The 15463-nt window shown below is 39.1% G+C and overlaps 1 protein-coding gene across 1 annotated transcript in view; it reads right to left on the reverse strand.

Annotated features, from left to right (window-relative positions):
• Positions 1 to 15463, reverse strand: part of EEA1 (early endosome antigen 1) — a gene marked incomplete at its 5' end in the record, with an annotated part of 47214 nt that overhangs the window by 26664 nt on the left and 5087 nt on the right. The window contains 6 exons of the mRNA XM_010181533.1: positions 2248 to 2586; positions 6880 to 6996; positions 12602 to 12757; positions 14247 to 14368; positions 14455 to 14562; positions 15397 to 15436. Coding sequence (XP_010179835.1) covers positions 2248 to 2586; positions 6880 to 6996; positions 12602 to 12757; positions 14247 to 14368; positions 14455 to 14562; positions 15397 to 15436 — 882 coding nt within the window. The remainder of the gene's footprint in view (positions 1 to 2247; positions 2587 to 6879; positions 6997 to 12601; positions 12758 to 14246; positions 14369 to 14454; positions 14563 to 15396; positions 15437 to 15463) is intronic.

The raw sequence follows: 15463 nt of genomic DNA on the forward strand, positions 1-15463 counted from the left end.
AACAACACTATTTCATTAGCAATTAACATTTCTTCAGGACTGAAGGAGTCCATATTTTTTTTGTGTTGCCCTCTTCCTATTGCTGTGCTGGAATAAACATTACCATTGATGTTCCTTGCATTGTGAAGATCACTTCCTTCACATCACCCAAATTCTAAAATGCACAAACTTAACCAGATACGCATCTGTTCAAATGAATTTTGAGAGGATGGCAAGGATTTCTTAAAAATATGGTTTGACTAAACAGCTACACATGTACTTTCATAAGCACCATTCTTTGTGTCAACATAAGCTATTGGACTAAATGCAAAAAAGATAGTTCCATTAAAGTATTAAATGAACAAATACAAGAAATTTAGTCTTTTCATGACAACACTAACTGAACTCATCTGGAGTTCAACAGAGAATGAGTGATGCCTCCATTTCCTTTCACAGGAATTCATTCAGCAATGTTTCATTCACCTTCCTCCTCCTTCACTCTCCCATCCTAAAAATCCTTCCTGAAAATGCGCTCTCAGGCTGAAGCCAGATTTCAGCTCAATCTCTTAGCCACACTTCTGTAGCTTGCATACGTGTCATCCAGGCAGATGGAGGCAGTTTTACCAAGCGAGGATTCCTAAGCAGATAACTAGTATAATTATCTTCCCTCCCCTGAGAGAAGACTGATGGCAGTAGGAACGTCATTCTAGGGAGGTAATGCATACAGAAATTAAGTTTTGCCAAACCACAGCTCTTCTAAGATAAACTGTACACACACAACTTGCAACTTAATCTATTTCAGACTGGACAAAGGGTTGAAAATTGAGAAACACGCACTTTAAAACGATAAAGCTTTAGCAAGAGATTAAAATGGAGTACGTCATGCTAACAAAAAATAGGTTATTTTTTTCCATCTTAGCACTGGACACGATTCTTGATGCACAAATATTTCTCCAGGGTAACATTACTCCCCAAGACAAAACAGAGTTCAACCAGCTTCAAATGTCAGTATGCTTAATGTTATATATGAAAGTTCTGCTTCCACAACTCACTGGTCTCAGCAGAATAATACGTAAATGGGGAGGGAGGAAACACACGCTCTGGGTGTTCTTGTAGCTAACAGCAACATAAAGGGAAAGTGTTTGTGGAGGGACACAAGGGAAGCAATATTAAGACTTCATATTATCCCTGCTTTTCACACTAAGTGTTCCCTACTGTACTTACTATTCAATTTTAAAACAAATCAAGCATTGTTCAGTTCTATCATAGAACGAAGATTCACTTATCTCAAACCTCCTACAGAACTGTAAAATCACTACAAGAAGTGAAACTGCTTCTGATAACTCTACCTGAATTTGTTTTTCTCATAACCTGAATTCATTATGGCTCCCTGAGAGAACCAGAATAAATAAACTTGCTAACTTCTTAGGATTTATCTATTACCATATTTGTCATGGAAACTCAGGATTCTGGGTTGCCTTCTAATTTGACAACACTTCCCTTATTTCAGGGAATGCATCAACAAGAAAAAGGGAGGGGGAAAATTCCAGGATGAAAGAGAAGAGTTCATTTAACACTGCAAGAGAAAAAGAGTGGACAAAAAACCTGTTTCCGGTCAGCTAAAGCCTTTCTTATTCATGTGGAAAAAAAATAAAAATCAAATCAGGACATAAGAAATAAGCCAGAGAGTTCATGCTCATTCAACCTTAATCTTCAAAACTGAAAGTATAGTTTTACAGAAGAGTTCCAGACAGAACAGAATTAGTAAGATGTTTCCCTTTCAGAAAAAAGGGGAATTATACTAGAGACAGATACTACGCTAGCCTTGCCAGAAATAAGAATGTGAAAGGTCATTATAATTGTAGATCTTGCTGAGTTTGATTGTGACACAAGGGCTATGAACTATGTGCATTTGTGCCTGACAAGAGTTTGGACCTACAGAAAAGATTCACATGTGAGGACATACAAATACCAAAGAGTTTCTGCACTCTTATCACAGCGTCTTCTTTTTACCTGTTCTTTTCCTTGCTTCAATAAGGGGAAGAGGTAATTGTATTTCATTCTCTGCAGTGTTACAAAGAATGCTTTTGATTTATTAAAATTCCAGATAGCTTTCTGTTTATTCAAATAAAAGTACTGGTTAGTTATTCCCCTTCAATAAGGAAATGCAAATGCCTGTGCCTACAAAATATGCACGCACAGTTTAAAGAACCCTAAGGGGATGGTTTAAGAAACCATCTCAATAGGACAGTCTAGGAGGAACCTTACTTGACTGAGCTCGCTTTGCAGTTGCAGGCCATGCTGCTCCTTTTCCTCCCTCTGCTGCTGGAGCTGTTTACATTCCGCCTTGAGATGCTGATACTTGGTCTCTACTTCAGACAACTCTTCTTTAAGTTTCTGGCTTGCTTCCCCCTTCTCACCTAGTTCTGCCTGCAACCTCTGTATCGAGGCTTCAGATGCAGACAGCTTTGCCTGCAGCTGTTGGCAGTCCAGGTCCTTCTGGTGAAAGCTTGCCTGCACGTTCTTTTTACTCACAGATACTTCATTGTGTTTTTCTTCTAGCTGGGTGTAGTCCTGTTCTTTCTTCAGCAGCTTCTCGGTCAGACTCTGTGAAGAGAGTTACACAGCATCTGTTCAATGCATTATTCAGATTTGTTCTCAAGTGTTGATGCTGAATGGTGAAGAACTTCCTCAAAACCATTATTAAAAGAAAAAACTGACCTCTATTATATATTACACGAGTTAATTCTGGAGCTCATACAGCCCACAGTTTCAACTGGAATCACCATTTTTCATATTGTTATATAAATTCACTTCCTCTTACTAAGAATACCACACAAACTCTATTCCTGTACCCTGAAGACTAATTTGAATGTTCAAATTCTAGGTTATTACAGCTGCATTTGCTTGGGGAAAAGGTGAAATAGTAATGTGAGTTATTAGTATACAGAAAAGTTCTAAAGTGTCACCATCCTTCACAAAATTAAATAAGCAACAACTTTTGTGGTTTAATTCCTGCCTAATCCTGCACTGTCTTCATGCTGGACATTTGTCAGAAGTATCCTATTTTTGCCCTGTCACGATACTTACAGCATGATCTGCTATCCAAATTATGGAAGAGAACCTGTGAAAACTAACAACATTCGTGATTTTGATAAATCACAGAATGAAACACTCATGATTTAACCTTCATTTTAGAATATGATGGGTTTACATTTTAATTCATACCATCTAATTTCCTTGCAAACAAATCAGCTCAAAGAGGATGGTTGCCTTGAGTCTGAAAACACTAAAAACTGAGATTCCCTAAAGGAATGACATGAGCGTCGCTGAGTGTGAGATTTTTCTTAACACATTAACAACAGTAAACACGGCAGGGCCTAAGGTCATACTATCAGATTTACATGCTGAGACAAATACTGAAAAAAAATTACATGTCATTTTCAGCTATTACATAATGTTTTTTATCAAATTTCACAAACTAATCAAAACTACATTCAGATAGAAATTAAATATCTTAATGGGCAAGATATAATTCCATTAAGTTTAGGTTTTCCCCCAAGCTTAGCTGTGGCACCAACTAGAATTTCAGAGATCTCCAAGCAGGACAAAAAAGTCATAAGAACCACCTCAGCTTCCAGTGGCAATTTTTTAAGCACAGTTGCAGGGAGGCCCTGGTCATCATCCAACCCAGATCACTCATTCCATCTCCTTGAAATGTGCCAGCAGGTTCCATTTATTGCAGCATCTTACTCCATCTGACTAGAGCATTACTATGCCTACCTTTTAAATGCATGTGGTGTCCTTGCAGTTTCAGTGACTACTATATTCTCTAGTGACCCTTTCAGTTAAAATACAGAAAAATTAAGAATGCCTCTAGCACATCAGCCTGAAAAAATGCCAACACTGAGGTCAGTCTTATGCATCAAAACTTCAGACAGTTCTGCAACTTTGGAATAATACTGCTCCAAAGAGAAGATAGTGCTGCAATTCTAGCTATGCATCTTACAAGCACACTTCTGCACAATATCCAGGGGTGAAACCTATTCCGCAGAAGAAAAGCTGTAAAGTTATTCAAATAGATAGTTTGGTTCTTTACAGATTTAAATGAATGATTACTACACTGGCGATTATAAACCATATACAGACACTTCTATTTTACAATCATGATAAAATACACAGAAGAATCTATTTTAAAAAGGGGTTAGAAAGCAAACAACCTTGCAAGTAACAACTCTAGCAGTCCAACAATCCATGTGAGAACAAATATAATTAACGCCCTACATGTCTGTTTAAAAAAATATGTACTTGCTAAAGCATAAAACTTAGTCAAAATTTTTGGCTACTGAATTCTAGCCCTGAATTAGCATACTTTGAAATGTTTCCTAAAAAATAAAACAACCTGTTGCTGTTACAGGTATGCAGAAGTTTTTATACATGCATATATAAAATGCAGGAATAGAGTACATAAAGAACATACTGAGGTCAGGTGTCATCTTTATCCTCCTGAAGTCACTGGCAAGGCTCCCACTGCTTTTGGAAAAGGTTTCGCCCTCAGAATGTAAAATAAAGTTGCAATTCCCTTTTTATTAAAGGGAAATGGCCAGGCAGGATCATTAACATTCATACTACAGCACCTTCTTCACCACAGCTGGGCAAGTTAGAGCTAAGGTATTAATATTACTGCTACTTCATAACTAGATCCACAAGTCACATGTAGAACTACTAGGACCTACTTCATGAAAAGTCAGTGCAGGGCACTAACTTAAAATTTCAAATACAGTTGGGAGGGAGGAGGAAAAAAAAAGAAAAGAGAAACAGTTAATGTTGTCTTGAAGCAGACTGAGACTCTGGGAAGCTTCCAGGAATGTTATGGAAAACAAAAAGAAGCAAAGACTCCTCACCATCACCTCACAAGTTATCCAAAAGACAGCCAAGAGCACCAGCTACATAAACATGGTTGGAGATGCTGGTACACATTCTGTGCTACTCTTCTCTCTTCCTCCCTGGTCTGCCCCTGTCAGCTGTAACACCTCCTGCAGCCACGAATGGTCAGAGCTGCAGCAGCTGCTGATGCTTTCACAAGAGAAGAGTTGTGGTTACCCAAGTCTGCTACCTCTGTGTGTGACTGAAGCAGACTCGAAGCTATGGAGGTGCCAAGCTATAATCGTTCAGGTTACGCCAGTGGATTCAGCAGTGCTTCCTATCTGGATATATGTGACAGCTGCGTCCCAGATGTTTAAAGGGATGTGGGCACACATCACCCCAAGCCTTGGTTTCCACGGAGAAGAAAGAGGGAATGACAAGTATGCTCCAGCACTCAACAAAGAGCCCTGAGCGTTCAAGGCTCACAAGATACAAAGGAAGAACACCACACTGATCCCTTTTTTCATAACTGCTTCATAGACAAAAAACATGTTACTAGTGATAGTGGCCAGACATTAAAGAACAAATTCTGTGATCACTTTACTAAATTTCAGGATAGTTTTGTCAGCAGAACGTTAGAAACTAAGAATTCTTCCTTATAATAATAATGCATCACAATTTTCCTAAAAGAAAACAACCAAAAAACCCACATGCAATGGGTCTAGAAGTACAAGTCTTACACTTTGGGGAATACACTGGTTTTTCACACATTAGGTGTCTCCTGGCCCTTACTGGCCTCGGCAAGGCAAGCCAAGCCCCGTAATTACAGTGTTTTGTAAATGGAGGAAAGGCAGTTCCTGCTCATTTCAGAAAACTGATCATATCTACTTGTCATCTGTTCTTCTCAGTATAGCTCCTGAAAATATAAGAAACAGCTTGCTTGATGAGGTTGTACATGAGCTTGAAAAACTCTGTGTCAATGCACAGAAATATCTTCCCACATTGCAATGGAATTATAAATGAATGCACATAGCAAAATGCAATACATTTGGGCTCCTCCTCCCTCCCTGACAGCTTCTTCAAAAAGTGCAAACCGTTCAAAGGGGGAGCAATTTCTGTTATTTGGGAAGCTAGTCCTACCTTTTCCAATTCTAGGCCCAAGTCCTCCAGGGCCAAGATTCCTTGGCTAGCAGACCATTCTTATGAATATCGCCTTTCAAAAAGCTGCACAAAGAGGTGGCTGAAAACTGCTTTAAGTCACTGAAACTGAAAGAGGAAAAGCAGCTCACTGCCACTTCTTTCTATTCCTCAAGTAGCGTTTGGTGTTAACCTGACACAGCAGAGGACCCTCTCTTAAAGTATGGTTGCCTTATGCACCAATCAGTTTCATTCCATGTTTTTAATGGAACAGCAATATACTTCAGCGTCTTTCTCCTTGTCTCTTTTCCTGCCTTACCTCCATTTATTACCCCACAGCACATTCTTTCTTAATGCAAATAAGAAACACAGCAAGATCAAAGGGCTTTGAAAAAAGTTCTCAAGGAATACTTATAAGCTGAGAAGTTTCTGGAGTTTATTTCAATTTTCTACCATTCATGACTCTGGTAAAAGGCCAGAAAGTATGACAGGAGTGCAATCGAAAAGCTAAGAAACTGGAAAGCCAATGAAGAGAGCTACAAATGTCTTCTGAATTGTGATTTTTAGGTAAGCATAATATTTCAAAGGGCACTGCTTTTTTCTTTTAATGTGTGAGATGGTAATACTGCTTAAAGATAGGTAAGCATAAACTGAAGGAATTAGAAACCTCCAATCATAACAACACTGGGTACTTCAGTTGTAGCATACTGATGATTATTAAAATATAGCATTTGCTTGTACATTACAATATCCCTCATGTTAAGCAAAATGGCAAAAGAATTCTCAACTTTTGCAAGAAGTTTTGTTTTTACCGTTTTCAGCACCTCCCAAGGCAATGTGTGATATGTTTCCATTTTAATGTGAACTGACAAACAGAGGAAAGAACAGCATTCTCACCTGGTTTTTCTGTTCTAGGTCTTTGACTGAACTTTGAAGTTTTTGCAGCTCCTGAACATACACAGCTACCTCCTGAGGTCCTTTGGCAAGTTCAGCTCTTAACTGGTTAATGGTAGCCTGAACAAACAGAAAAATCCACATTTAAAACAAAGCCGTGTATGCAAAACCCAAAAAAAATCAAGATGTCTAGTCGCAAAATAAAAAGCATCTTGTATACAAATAAACAGCTTAAAAAAAATCACCTGCAAACTCCTCTCAGTGCACCATCAGCAACAGAAGTACCACTGAGCATAATTTCTCAGCTGAGATTCATTCATGTGCTATTTCAGAACACATAAATTTGCCCCAGTCCAATAGAAAATGCCAGGTTGAGCCCAGAACCAATAAAAATCATAACAGATTACTCATTTATCATTATCACTGTTCTAGCTCAAGGTGAAACCCTCCCAAGGCATAGCAGTTACACAGCCAAAAGCTTTGGCTTCCTGATAAAGGAAATGTACTGGAAAATCTCAAAATGTATGGGGCAATCCCAAGCACCAATACAGGCTGGGCAGAGAATTGACCGAGAACAGACCTGAGGAGAAGGACTTGGGGGTGTCAGTCGCTGAAAAACTCAACATGAGCCGGCAGTGTGCGCTTGCAGCCCAGAAGGCCAATGACAACCTGGCCTACATCAAAAGAAGTGTGGCCAGCGGGGCAAGGGAGGTGATTCTGCCCCTCTACTCTGCTATCATGAGACCCCCACCTGGAGTACTGCGTCCAGTTCTGGGGCCCTCACTGTAAGAAAGACATTGAGCTGTTGGAGCAGGTTCAGAGGAGGACCAGGAAGATGATCAGAGGGCTGGAGCACCTCCCCTCCCCTGTGAGGACTGACTGAGAGAGTTGGGGCTGTTCAGCCTGGAGAAGAGAAGGCTCCTGAGAGAGCTTATAGCAACTCAGAGGTCTTTTCCAGCCGAGCGATTCTGTGATTCTGTGACCTTCCAATACCTAAAGGAGGCCTACAAGGAAGCTGGAGAGGAACTTTTTACAAGGGCATGTAGTGATAGGACAAGGGGAAATGGTTTTAAAGTGGAAGAGGGTAGATTTAGATTAGACAGTAGGAAGAAATTCTTCACGATGAGGGTGGTGAGACACTGGCACAGGTTGCCCAGGGAAGTTGTGGATGTCGCCTCCCTGGAAGTGTTCAAGACCAGGCTGGACAGGGCTTTGAGCAACCTGGTCTGGTGGGAGGTGTCCCTGCCCATGGCAGGGGGGGTGGGACTAAGGTCCTGGATCTCTAAGGTCACTTCCAACCCAAACCATTCTGTGATTTTATGATTCTACAAAAAGGCACTAGAAGCGAGTCTGGCATCTGATACAAACTTGGTGTGTGACTTTGGACACATCAACACTGCAGGTCAGCAAAATCAGAGTAGCAGAACTACCCCATTAAACAGGATTGATACAAACCAGAATATATCAATGAGTGTACAGTATTTGAATGCAGTAATGAAAGCAAGCAAGAAAAGCAGTTTACACAGGTAGCAATGGCTGCCCTAAAGCATGCTGTGCATGCATGCATGCACTTTCAATACATTATATAGTAGTGACCATTTTTAAGTTTTCTTTCCTATTGTTCTCACATCCACAGATTTCACCACAAAGGTATAAATACTCAATTCAAGAATGAACTAAAGCAGTAGAACAGAAGTAGCAGACAATAAACATACTATCTGCAACCTTCCTAAAAAAAAAAAGACCAAAGAGAAAACATGAACACCATATATGTCTACACAGTGTTACTAATTCTGAGTTTCTGCAATGCTGTGCTTTACACGGCTGTTTCATTACAGAGCTGCTTGCTAAAACACATCCTGGGATCTGTCTTTGGCACACAGACATTCCAGGATGTTCTCAGAGTATAGATATTTCATTACTGAGAGAATATAATGCAGAAAAATGTGCAGAAGCTTGCTAAGGATACGACTGCAGTCTTTCAAACTGGAACTGAAATTTACATGCATAAAAATACATTTCTCTCATTCACAATTCAATTAGCCATATTTCATTCTTAATACGGAAATATATCATGGATGAATATTTGTTCCTGACATTGTCTGGCTGATGTGTCTGTATGATTAATGAACCAATAAGCAAGCAAGAATGCATCTATTTAACAGCCTCTTGAAATTATCGTAACACAACAGAAATCTACTATAAGAATAAAAAGCTTTCAAAAAAATTTACCTCAGATTTAAGTGTCTCTGTTAGAAAGTGAAAAAAAAAAGAATGGATGAAAGATGGAAATAAGCATTCACAAATGCTGTTAGTAGACACACTTCCTCAAATTTATTTTCAAATATTTGGGTGTTTTTAATGCCTTTGCTTAGTGGGGGAAAAAACCAACAGCCCTGACTTTATTAAATTTAACCATAATTTAATACACTAATATTGTTTAATTCTGTGGGCACTCAACAATCAAGTCTAGGCCTTGTATTTTATGAAGATTTATCAGATACTGAAACGAATTCAAATCTGCAGATTCCTAGAAATGCTTAGCTCCACAGCAGTGCAGCTGTTTTCATAATGTGTTTACTATGCAGGAGTCACTATAGTGAAAAACTAAGCACGGAAGGAATAGTCCAAAATAAACGCTCATCTGAGAGATCCAGACACCAGAGCTTCAGGTGCAAGTCTGAAAAAGAAGGCATAAACCTTTCCCCAAAAAAAGAACAGAAAACAATGAATACATTTAGGTGACAATTGTAGGGTTATACAGAACATGTACTCCCTCTCCTGCAGCATTTGAAGATGCTCATATAGGGTTTAAGATGTTCTTTCTTATTCTCTTCACCCAGGCCATAAATCTAACTCTTTTTAAAGACGTCTCACGTAGGAAACCAATACTAACATATGTCTCTTCAGCCAGCTCAGCAAAACAGCCAAGGATGGTGCAAGAATCACTTTACTCTTTCAGCCCTTGAGGTGATCTTAAAGAACAAAGCTGAAACACTGCCAAACTTTTATGGCCAGAATGAAGGACTTCCAATGAAGGACTTCCATTCTTGTTATTTTATGGCTAACATTTTTTCTGTGGGGGTTTTTTAAGAAAAGTAAATCTGATCTGCCACTTTACACCAACATAAAAGCTTTTATTTTGAACACATCTTGGGCTATTGTTGCCATATACTGGAATTAAGCAGAGAAGACAGCAGTAGTTCTGAGAAGAACCAGACTGCCACTGCTTGCCATGTTCTGCCACGCAGCAACGCGGTCTTCTCTGGTGCAGCCTACATACACTGCACAGACATCTGATATTATTATAATTGCTGCAATGTATTTTATAATCCTTCTGTACATCTAGGACTTCTTATATGAACACACAGTAACAGCTAGGGGCACTATGTAGTCTTCTCCCCCATCTGCTGTTACTTCCAGGAGGACTGAAAAAACCTTTTTCACTTGTCCTTTTTCCTGTTAAAGGTTGCATTTTAAAGTTGGATTTTAAAATGGCTAGTTATGTCATAACTTAAACATACCTAATTTGGGGGAACGGGAGCAATTCATGTTTCTGTGAGAATGTCTTAAGATGAAAGGTTTTTGTTACACCTATGTCACTGTCATTTTATCTTCACATGAAAACTAAATAGCCAAAACCACAAAAGACTGCACAGACAGTAATTTGAAACAAAATTTAAATTCTGCAGCATAGTCGTGGGATCTCACAGTTAAAACCAAATTACAATTATGCAGCAACTTACATAGCCACAGAGCCACATTATATTCATAACTCCAACTGTGATATTCCATTTTTCATGTCTGATGATGCTCTTGGCATACACAATTTTAACTTGAAAACAATGGTAGATTCATGTTTAGAACAATACTGTACCCTTGCACAATTCCTGGAGCTCAACGTATCTTCTGGGGGGGAGGCAGGAGGGAAAGCCCTAAGGAATTTAGAATAATGCCAGGCAGCACTTCTCTAAAGCTCTGCAGTGCAAATGAGGAAATAGAAAGTTAAAACTGCAGTTCTGAAATCTAGGGCACATGAAACCCCAGAATAACAAGATGTCAGGAATCCTTCACATCCACAAATCTCAACTGGGCAGAAGACACTAGGAGTACTACAGAAACTGTAGGTGTTCCCTCACGTAGGCTGGTGAATTCTGCAAGGACCCCACTTCACTTGGGACCACAGCTCTGCAGTGACAAGTATTGCTGGCATTGCTGCATTGGTGAGGGACAACAGAAAAGGAGAGGGCAAAATTAAAAAGTCTCAGACACAGCTGACAGTCTTCAGTGAAGATCCTTACACTTCTCAAGTCATTCATTAGCAGAACTATACTAACCAACTCACTAGTGAAATGGAAAAACACCCAGCAAGAGAATTCTTCCACAGGTATAGATTCACCAACTCCTCCCTAGAATAAATTACATGTTAGACAAACGCCTTTTCAGTGATACTGTATGTTTGTTAGGATTTCTTGCCATTATCTCTGTCAGAGATTTCCCTCATAATAAACAACACTAAACAAGCTTTAGTCAGGAGGGATCTGAGACAGTTTGAGGAGTAAGGTTCCCTCTTAAAGATCCAGGTCTCCATCTTGCATACAAGTGGAAGTACCCACCAGCAGGAAAACAGAGGAACCAAAACCAAGAAAAATCAAGTATTTGCCATGGGTGAGGCAGTTAGTTTTGATTCTTTAAACACAGAGTTATCATCAATTCTCTATGTTTTCAATTCTTCCATTAGCAATTTAAAGCTTCTTCCACTGACTCAGCCAAAGCAGAGGCAAGCCTTCACAAAGTACTTCTGGAGAAACCAGCATATTCTGCCACTCAGGTAGACAGTGAGGTCTCTTTTAAATGAGATTATTTTAAAGGTTCAAATCCAGGAAAAAAAAGGAGAAAAAATAATTAAAAAAAGAAGCTAACATGAAGAACAACTTATTTTATTTTTCAGTTTAGACTGCAAAACAAAGGTGCTGTTGCCTGGAAACAGATTATAGGTGGCATCCTGACATCTTGACCTTGGTGAGGTCTGGCAGTCACACACTTTCTGCTCTAGTGCGTAACAGGCCATTATGCAGCAGATTGGCAGAGGAACAGATCTACACCTTACACACAAAATATTCCTACAATAAATAATAGGTGTAAAAAGGCTTCTCATTTGACAGTAAAAACTAGAAGAAACAAAAATTAAAATCTGTTTACAATGTCCACCAAGATTTTTAAATCTTGTGTAATTTCAAGAATCAAATGACCTGTAAGAATATTAAATTATCTACTTTGTAGTAATAATTTCTTTTTATATATGCAACACATCTTCAGACACCTCAACTCAAATATTAACCAAACCCAATATTTTCAGTAACAACTGTTTTTACCCTCATGTAGCTCAATAAGGGAAACAAGTCTTTGAATCACACAGATATTACTCTATTTCTCTCCCAGTAGAAAAACCACAGCTCTGCCAGGAGACTTCTTCCTCTCCTGTTGGGCTCTTGGAATAACTTTTTTATGCCAAGGAAAGGTTTTGCAACAAGAAGCATGGGGGCTTTTGGAGGGTAAATATTGACAGAATTACACAATTTACTGTAACGAAGAACCATGTCTATTAGATGAGTTAGAAGATTTGGTTAAGAAAGAGGATCTTTACAGTGAATTAGTATGTTCCATTTTCAAATGAAAATCATGGCAAAGCTAACACACACACACCTTTAGGTATGACTATTACCTCCGAGTTAGCCTGCTGTGCCTGCAAGTGTTTGCACTCGTCTTTCAGCTTTTCAGATTCTCTCTCCCGTTCCAGCGTCATTTTGTCCATCAGGGTCTGAACTTGGACCAGCTCCTTCTTCAGGACAGCCACATCTTCCACACCAGGCCTTTGTAGCTGAAGAGGAAAAGAGCAGCAATGAGCAGCACGCTGTTGGCAGACACACTTCCAGTGTCAATGTCATCTCTAAAAACCTTTCCAATCATTAATTTATAGACAAAGTAACATATACAGTATTACAGCTGTAAAAAAAAAAAAAAGAGGGAAAAAAGAAACAACAATCCCTCACAAAAAAAACCCAAACCCACAGAAAGATATGTATCATTCCCAAAGGAAACAGAATTAAATGGGTGGTTGTAATGGTTGTCAGTTCTTGTATACTAAACTTTAAATCTGTTGACTGATTTTAACAAAATCTGACAAATCAGATGAGGTCTCAAAGATTAAATATCTGTAATTTTCATGTATGTAGATGGCTAGGTACAGGAAGGAGACCTTCCCTGGGAGAAAACACTGAAGTGACAGGGAATCCATGCAAGAAATTTACCTGAAGTCACGGTTCCCTGAGAAGTGGGCTGTATCGACTCCACTACTCTACAGATTGGATTACTGTATACACTTTCCTGCTGCAATACTCACAAGCCCCTGTCAGGACTGAGACACATAACAATCCAGTACCACACAGACTTTTATAATGACACTGTTTTTGCCTTCAAGAACTATTTCAGAAAACCACAAGAACAGGCAAAAAAAGGGCAGGTGAAGGAAATTTCTTTGAAGGAACTGTCTGGCACACCTCATACCTGACCCATAAGTAAAATCTTTTGGTAATAATATCTAAAGTACTATAACGTCCCTCAAAGTGAAAAGATATGGAGGGAAAAGGGAGGGGAAAGGCAATAGTGGGCACTGAAGAAAGTAGAGAAAAGGAAGTGCTGGCATTCAGAAGAGAAAAGTTACAAGAAAAGGGTAAGAACGAAGAAGGAGAAAGGAAGACAAGAAAAAACTAAACAGAGAAGAATGGATATGGCCAGTGGCTGGGCAGAGCCAAGACAGACTCACAAGCCCTTCAAGGCAGCCAGCTATAGGGAAGAAGAGGAATAAATGACACCTACTTTCCTCCAGAGCCTAAGCAGTGGTGGAGTGGGAGAAACTAGGAAGTCCCCTCCACTATGGCTTTAGAAGCGGCATGACTGCTGAGTCACTGGGATTGCTCCCTGCAGCCATGGCTGTATATAAAAGTCACCAGGAGCCAAAATGCTGGAACACACACACACACATTGCCATTGGTTTATCAGCCAAGTGCAAGAGGGACAACATTAACACATGCATGGTGATGGCAGCTGCCAGTCTTTTAGCACTTTTAGGGTGATCTAAAGACAGCTATGGAAGTCAGCGATGGCACGCTCAAGTACAGCCCTGCACAGCACATCTATATGTGTAACACCCTGGAAACCTGCTGAAAGGTAGAGCACCAAACAAGCAGGCTATAATATAATGTAGGGTAAATTTTAAAAGATAAGTCAGAAACATGTATTTGCAAGCATTTAAGTATACCCCTCCCGTGACTTGAAAACAACAACAAAAATTAGGGTGATGTGAATACCAGCTCTGTCTTTAAGTTTTCCACTGTACTTCTCTCCTTCTGCAGTTCTTGTGTCAGGTTTGCCACTTTCTGTTCTGCACCTTCCCGAAGGCTGATTTCTTCATCATACTTTGATTTCAGATCTAATAAGAAGGAAGGTGAATAAATGACCGCTTGCACAAGTTGTACAAGCAGGGAAGAGAATCAGACTTCACATTGACATACTTACCAACAATTTCAGTGGACAGTTGTGCTGCTTTTTGCTCAAATAAGTCTTTCATTTGCTTAATGTTAAAATTTTCTACTTGGATCTCTTCTAGTTGCCGTTCTAATGATTCTAGTTCCATAAAAAGAACAGTATTATTTTCTGGAAGAGCTAGGACAATACAGTTACTCATGCCCATAACGAACTACAGAAGGTAAATAAGTAATCCAAATTCACTTAACATCCAATTAGCTTAGCAAAGTGAACAATTCTACTGAAGTTAAATATCTACAAGCACGATGCTGGAAAGTGTCACTTATTGAGTACTCTGCAGGATTAAATATTTATTTGCCAGTGGTTTTCACTGGTCACAATTCGCCCTTCAGATCACTGCAATATGCTGCTGAACTGCAATTAGAAGCTCTTTAACAACGATCATTCAGATACTTTATGCACACATAAGGAAATTTTTATTCCATGAGTGCCTCATGGAGAAAAGGAGAGAGCAGAAATTATTAGTCTGCAAAACAAAAAAAATAAACAAAAGTTTGTTTTCTTTGCTAGCAATGAGTACAGAAAAACATTAAATAAAACCAGCACTGACAAATGCTATAGTTTAAATATCACCAATCACTGTCTGTCTCAGCAAAAGACTAGTACTGAATGCTTGAATATATAAAATTATTTAAAACATGTTCAAAACTACACTTGCGAACTGTTTTCAGAGTCTCACTCCTAGAAATTACAAACCCCAGCCCCTGGAACATTTCCCCAGACTACAGCTATCAAGTGCTATCTATTTTAAGCACATACAATGAATTATTTTTTTACTGGTAATTGTACCATTCCAGCTTTCTAGTTCTTTAATTTCCCCAAAGTGCTTTTTTATAAACCTAAAAGCTACACTGAAAAAAATCTCAGAAATTCCAGAACACTGAAGATATTAATATAGTAAATGTTAGCCACCTGTAGATGTAGCTGTTGTCAATCCATCAGACTTAGAATCCTTAAGAAAACAGAATAAATGCATCAT

The sequence above is a fragment of the Mesitornis unicolor genome, unplaced genomic scaffold (assembly GCF_000695765.1).
Source record: "Mesitornis unicolor isolate BGI_N332 unplaced genomic scaffold, ASM69576v1 scaffold25673, whole genome shotgun sequence".
Classification (NCBI taxonomy): Eukaryota; Metazoa; Chordata; class Aves; order Mesitornithiformes; family Mesitornithidae; genus Mesitornis; species Mesitornis unicolor.